At 41.3% G+C, this 7,518-nt stretch overlaps 1 protein-coding gene across 2 annotated transcripts in view; it reads left to right on the forward strand.

Moving 5' to 3' along the window:
- LOC107563619 (protein FAM19A5-like) overlaps window positions 1-7,518 on the forward strand; it is a 171,502-nt gene that overhangs the window by 153,188 nt on the left and 10,796 nt on the right. Inside the window, exon 4 of one of the 2 annotated variants that reach the window (XM_016248525.1) lies at window positions 1,500-1,551. The exons of the other annotated variant lie outside the window; for it this stretch is intronic. Within the exon in view, the coding sequence (XP_016104011.1) occupies window positions 1,500-1,511 (12 nt within the window). The 3' untranslated portion in view covers window positions 1,512-1,551. The remainder of the gene's footprint in view (window positions 1-1,499; window positions 1,552-7,518) is intronic. 2 annotated transcript variants of the gene reach the window in all.

Consider the following 7,518-nt stretch of genomic DNA (forward strand, 5'->3'; position numbering starts at 1 on the left):
CACATTTCATCTCGTGTGTGTGTGTGCGTTTGTGTTTTAATGAGCCTGTTTTGAATGTTCTATTGAACAACAACTGCAGCTATTTTCACGGAAATAAAGTTAACGAAAATCAAATACACTTTTTCAGTTTTTGCATTTTAGGTATGTTTGCTAAGGTTAGATTCATATATTTTATACATTTTAATTAATACATTACAATTAATAAAATTAAGAAGAATGTAAGAATTTCGCTCTGAAACATGATAATTGCTATTTATCGGCATGCTTAATTTTAGACAATAATCCAAGAATTCCGTTACAAACATTAAACAATTAGGCCTACTAGAGAAATTTTATGTCGGAGCGGGATCTGAGCGGGAATTGGTTCACGGTGAGCGTAAGCGGAATATTAACGGAGCGCTTGCTTGTGCGGTTAGAGCGACTAAGCGGAACGCATGTCCATAGAGCGGAAAACGTAGCGGAGCGCTTCGCTCACATGCTCTGCATGAAATACATTGAGATGTGACTCAGTGCCAAAGACTGCAATCTGCAAGTGTACACAGAACAAAAAGACGGGCCTCTGTGTGATGGATGGATTTACACCACAGATGTGTCCTGGTGCACATGCTTAATTAAGGTTTTTTTTTTTTTTTTTTAAATAACCAATTTAAATGACCAGCCATTGTCAAGGGACAAAATAACTAATAATAATAAAAAAATCCAGTAGGCTGGGCTAAAATGAGTTTTTGCTATTCAATAAGAGAATGATCACTAATCAACCCAAGAGTCCCTGTAGGCCCGTCCTGTTTGAATAAACACTCATTATCGCTATCATGTTTGTGATTTGCTCATTCTTTTCTACTGATTCATATGATTGTGACCACCTCATTCAACAGCAAATTAAACAAGCAATATTCATCTCTTGTAGATTGTCGGTCATCTCTGGCAGACGGCTCAACGTCATTAGACAGGCACTGATGGAGCGACCAAATCACCTTACCTTATCTGATGAAATCTCACACAGTTTAGTCAGAAGAGCAATTTAAATGAGTCAAAGGAGGGGAAAGAGTGAACAAAAGTATTACAGAATTAAAAAAAATTTAAAATTTAAAAAGAGTGAGACAATGACCCTACATTGGAAGTCCATTTAATGTTTTAAAATCATTTCAGGTTATTTCTGAATCTGAGCTCAGATGCTGTGCTCCTCTAGAAGAGATAAGATACGTGAATTATCAGGATAGCTGCCTAGTTGAATGGTTGGTGAGATTCTAAAGGAAATTAATTTAGAGACAAAATTGTCAGCTGCCAGCATGCTAGAGTTGTAAATACACTGAATGAAAACTGATTTAAAAACATTTTAGATAAAAAAAATAAAATAAAAGTGCTCATGACTTTTGAGGGAAATTATGAAGAAGTAGAATTTATTCCCATGACTTATTAATTTGTGGCCATGTTTTGTTAATTTGTCACATGGTTTAATTAAATTGAGGCCATATGTGATATTTGTTCCCTTATTTCAGGTAAATCCATGACACACGAAAAAGGTGGGGGGAGCAAATTAGTCTACCAGAGGTACGTATTTTTATGAGACCAGGTTGAAATTAGTACAATGTGGCCATGATTTCTGTAAAATGTACATACAAAGTTTCAGAAAATAATCTTGTTGGTTTTTGTTGTTTTCTTCCTTTTTTTCTTTCTTATTTCCCTGCAATGTCCATAGAAAAAAATAAAATAAAAAATAATAATAATAATAAATAAATACAAAATAAAGATGCACTTTGTATTTTTGTATATCAATTAATGGTCAGTATGACAGCCTTCTTGGATACTGACAACTAGTTACATGGATTAAAAAAGTGTTCAGCTTCTCATGGTATTGTAGAATTTTTTTAAGAGGAGAAATTACTGTGTGAACCTTTATACAAGTGTTTACAACAAGACTGCATGTTTAATGCAATTTCTAAACAGTTGTGCCTGCATTTACATAATTAGTAGAGCACTTTTCAGGGGTGTATTCCAGAAAGCACGGTTAACATACCGTCAGCTAAACCCTGAAGGTTCGGTTGATTAACCACAAACCTTGCTTACTCAAGGTATGTGGTTCCAAAAACGCGTCCGGGAGTAAGTTCATTCAACTCAGAGTATGTTCCTGGTTAAGACTCAAGACATTCTCAACAGAGCGACAAATCGACGAGTCACTATGGAAACGAACTCTAAGAAAAAGCATGCCATGCTGTTTCTTTCTTCTTCTTTTGTTCAATGGTCGTTTACATGCTTAGTGCATATCGCCACCTAATTGATGGTTGTGCAATCATTTTTTTTCCGTTTAATCTTTAATCCTTGAGAATATGAATTATATTGTTTGTTTGATGCTAATTATATATTAAGTCATATCAGATATGTATTTTGATTTAGAATTTAGACATTATAGAAAATGCCAATCTATGTGTGAGATGATAATATAAAATGTAATAATAAAAAAATTAAATATATATGTATATATATAAAATTAAATATTACCTTGTCATAGTGTTTTATAATTTATACAGATAACTGTTATATATGTCAATAAAATAAATATTATAACCATATTAGAATAACATATTACCTTATTTATTACTTCCTCATTAACATATCATACAAATATATATATTAAGTTACTATGGTGTAGCGTCTCGACCAATCTGACACACTAATTTTTATTTGATTTAACAAATCAATTATTCATTAGATTAACAAATCGTCACAGTCCCCTCACTCAATATACTGGATGCCAGGATTTCGGCTGAACACCATCCCCCACCTTGGTCACCATGACAACTAATCATGATATCACTGGTTTTATGGCCTAAAAGGAATGCAGGGGATAAACTCCCTCATTTTCCTCATAAGAAAGACACTGCTTATCCTCAAATATACCCGGGTATGTCACATAACCTGCTTTTTGGAATACCTAATTTTGTGTTTATTTCCAACATAAAGTCTGATTCTCAAAAATGCAGAAGGTCTTATGGATTCTGTTAATTGAACTCATTATGTTTCCTCTTTTGTAAGGTTACCACACTACTTCTTAATTCTCTGATTATAACATCAGAAGTAGAGGGCTCTTAATCAAATATTCTATTAGCTATTAGGTTGATTGGGTGGTATTTAGCCATCGAAAAGGGTCCTTGAATATGTAGTATCAGTGGAGTTCAAGATGAGCGAGAACTACTGATTGCAGTAATCAGCAATCTTTCACATGCAAACAGACAAAGCACTTTCATGTGATGCCTCGGGTAAACAGAGCTTTGAAAATGTAGGGGTGTCCCTTGGTTTCAAGTTCTGCCTCCAGAGAGTTAAAGGAATAATTAAAACCAAAAATGAAATTCTGTAATTTACTCACGCTCATGCCTTTCAAATCCGGTATGCTGACAAATAAAGTAGGACATGCAACAACAAATGACATTCAGTGTGTTTCATGTCCAACTTTTGACACAGGCAGCACAACTGATTGCTTGCATGATTTTGTTATGTTTCTTTTTTCCCTTTTGGAGCTACACAGACATGGTTACTATTAACTTTTGATGTCAGAGATATGTTAATATGTATTATTAGCATTTTTGTTCCATAAAAAAAACACAGCATTTGGTAAGGAATAACATAAGGGAAAGTACAAAACAGCTTTTCAACAACTTAATTTTTTGAGGTGAATATTCCATTAACCAACGACACTGAAGTGTATTTGAAGATGTCTGATGATGTGAAAAAGAAAGTGAATAGACTGAGGGTGCTAAAAACATGTGGAGGTCATTGATGACACATGCCAAGGCATTGCCGCTGTGGGTGCTAGGGTCTGCGTAATTGATCCCAATGCGCCAGCGTGGGACCATAGGACACATCCTTGCCCAGACTTGGACAACATCACCATGATGACAGATGCTCCTCCATTCAAGCACTCAGCCTCTGCAAACCATTTGCGCCTACTGCCAGCTCCTGTCTAAAGAAGCCAAGTCAGCGCTGGTCACCAAGAACTTCCCTTTTGAATCCAAGAAACATTCAACATTTACTTGTGATTGAGTCATGTTTTAACACCATACAGTATTTATAAGAATTAAAAGAAATCTGAAAATGATTTATGTGTTTTTTCAAATGACTGTTTTGTCAAACTAAAAGGTTGGTTTCTAAAGTGCTGGTGCCATTCTTCTGTATCTGTCAGTGCTCAAGCTGGCTCTTTTACCCAGAAAGTCCAGGCATCCATTACAAGGTTTCTTTGTTACAGTGCCTTGCCAATCCCTATTTCAGGCTGCCAAAAGAGTCTTTTCCCAGTACCAGCCTGAACAATTTGTTAAAAGAGACATGCTACTGTTGAGCAGCTCTTATTTTGAGCCTTTGTTGCTACTGTCATCACACAAAACATCATATTCATATAGAATTAAGCCAAAAGGTGTTTCATTTTAAACTCACATCAGATGAGGAATCCAGTTATATCAGTAGTTTATCATTATTATTATAATTTTTTTTTTCAATAGTTTCCACATTTTTATTTATTTTTGTTAATTATTGTTTTTTTACAATCTTTCTTGTTACTGCTGTTTGCAAAACTGGATGATATTTCATGGTGTTACATGAGCCAACATCATCTGAAAACAGATTGTAAGAAATGCAAGTCAAAAATTGGCATATACAATGCCATGGCACCTCAAAAGCGAACCAGCCTGTTCTGTATATAATTGTTAATGAAACTACTACTACGTATTACACAATCCCTCAGCTATTTTACGTGATTAATTTCTTCATATGGAGCTGTGATACTGCAATTCCCTAGATGTTTATTGGGAAATGCAACATAAAAAGCATTATTAAGATAAATCCAGTTATAGCTTTGAACGGCTGCATGAATTTCCCTCAAGGTGCAAAGCTGCATATTCTGCCAGAAGGAGTTTACACGCTCAAACCCTTCACATTACTCCAAAATGATTACTTCTGATAAATACTGATGGGTTCAGCAAATATTTATCACTTTCCAATCATCTCAGCTTTCTGTCTGAATTTTATTTAGCAGTTTTGTGTGTTCTGACTTAAACCTTCCCAAAACATGGATGGTATAAAAAGTTTAGCAAATTCAGAGACAAATATAAAAGGTCCAGATTTAGCTAAGAGGTCCAGATGCAGCTAAGAGCTTGTTTATCACATCACCAAAGAGGAATCCTCAATGGATGCTCTAAATAAATGTGGCACTGCAAGCCTCTGAATAGGGCTGGGTAAAAATATTGAATTTTCAAGTAATATTAATTCGACTGATTCAGTATAATTTGCTGAAATCACATAATTGGAAATATAGTAAATCATATTTTCTTGCATTCTCTGTTGAAGATAGTTTTTTATTTTATTTATATATTAGTTGTTTGTTTCGGTTACAATAATAATAATAATAATAATTAATAATAAAAATAATAGTTGATCATCCTTTGTTTGCTGTCGTCTGAGCAAACAATCATCATCTTTTATCTTTTATATATATATATATATATATATATATATATATGCTTTACCTTGTCCAGGATAAGGTCAAACTTGTTGACCAGCCAAATATAAGACTGGAATTTGTCATATTTGGTATATTCCTATGTTGATATATTCCTGGCTTCATCTGACGGTCATGATCGCTGTGTCTCGTGCTTGGGCTTGCGCACGCTGAAGCAACGCTCATGGATGAGTCATGTTCTCAGTGCGGGAACATGACCATCGCGGTGTTGCGGTCTAGATACTTCCTCATTAAACGGGGGGGGGGTATCCCCTTTGCCATGCCCCGTTCTAGCTCCTCAAGTTCTCTGAGGGCTACTTTGGTTCATGGTCAGGGAGATCTGAGGATCACGGTGAGAGCTTCCCCGTCGCGAATGTCTCCGCGGGCCTCTCATTCCTCTAGCGCATCGCACCGCCTGGGGTTCCCGGACGAGTTTGCTGGTTCCTCGGACCGGGCGGGGCCCAGCATCTCGTGCGGGGCACAGGCAGATGACGGGATGTCGATCGCTGCATCGGAGGGCGAGCTAGGCTCTGGAGATGACGATTCGGCTGCGCTGCCTCCGTCAGGAAGAGTGGCGTTGCCCGAGTCAGATCCAGAGCTGACTGCTATGCTTTCCTGGGCCGCCGAGAGTGTCAGGCTGCACTGGAGGCCTCCTCCTTCTCCCAAACGCTCGAGGCTGGACGATTGGTTCCTGGGGGCGCAAGCCGGTTGTCGGCAGCCGCCTCCGGTTACATTTTTCCCGGAAGTGCATAAGGATGTCACTAAGTCTTGGAAGATGCCTTTTTCTGCCCAAAACAGGCTTGGTGCCACCTCCGTCCTCACCACCCTCGACGGTGGGGTGGCCCAAGGGTATGTGGACATCCCCCCAGTCGAGTGCACTATTGCTAGGCAGCTCTGCCCGCAAGGTGCCGCCGCCTGGAGGGGTAATCCATGCCTTCCGTCCAGGGCCTGTAAGTTTTCGTCCGCTCTGACGGCTAAGGCTTACAGTGCTGCTGGACAGGCCGCTTCCGCCCTGCAAGTCATGGCCCTCCTGCAAGTCCACCAGGCCAAGGCGTTGAAGCAGTTGCACGAGGGTGGTGCTGACCCAGGTGTGTTGCAGGAACTGCGAACTGCGACGGACCTCGCACTTAGGGCGACGAAAGTCACAGCGCGAGCCCTGGGTCAGACAATGTCCACACTGGTGGTCCAGGAGCGCCACTTATGGCTGACCTTGACGGATGTGAGGGAGGCCGACAAGCATCGCTTCCTGGACTCCCCAATCTCCCAGGCCGGCCTATTTGGCGAAGCTGTGGAGGGCTCTGCCCAACAGTTCTCCACCGCACAGAAGCAGACGGAGGCGTCTCGACACATCTTGCCCCGGCGGTTGGCTGCTGTCTCCACCCCACCGCCTGCTACAGCCCCTCTGTCTGCTCATCGCCGAGAGCGCCCTCTTGCGGTGCCCCTGTGACGGGCGACCCGGAGTTCTTGGATCCGGCTCTTCAGGAGGTGGTGACCGCACCACTCATTCACCCGGCGGAGGGCCAAGAGGGTTCCAAGAGGGCGAGGATGGCAGTGTGCGAGACCCAGTCTCCACATGGCCGTCCCCCTCTCCCTTCGCCAATGGGCAGCAGGGTTCGGTTCAAGGACACTATGCCTCCTCACGAGCCCCCTGCCCAGCCGTGGAGCCAGGTAAGTGGCGCGCCGCGTACTCAGACCCCACCCTGGGACGCACGGCCTCCCGGGTTGGGTCCCTGTGTTTCACTGCACTGCCCCACTGCGGGTACGTCGGTGGTTTCCCTAGTCCCACTTGTTCGGTCGCTGGGGGCCTGGTTAGCGCTCCACAGGCCGTCTTGCTGGCTCATGTGAACCATCAGACTCGGCTATGCGATTCAATTCGTCCGGTGCTCCGGTGCCCTCAGGGGCATTCGGTTCACCTCTGTGATGGACAGGGATGCTCCTGTCTTGCGTGCAGAGATCGCGGCCCTGCGGCCCTGCTACGCGATACAGCCGGTCCCTCCAGCCGAGATGAGGTCGGGTTTCTACAGCCCATACTT

Source organism: Sinocyclocheilus grahami, unplaced genomic scaffold, assembly GCF_001515645.1.
Source record: "Sinocyclocheilus grahami isolate Dianchi unplaced genomic scaffold, SAMN03320097.WGS_v1.1 scaffold882.1, whole genome shotgun sequence".
NCBI classification, from domain to species: domain Eukaryota; kingdom Metazoa; phylum Chordata; class Actinopteri; order Cypriniformes; family Cyprinidae; genus Sinocyclocheilus; species Sinocyclocheilus grahami.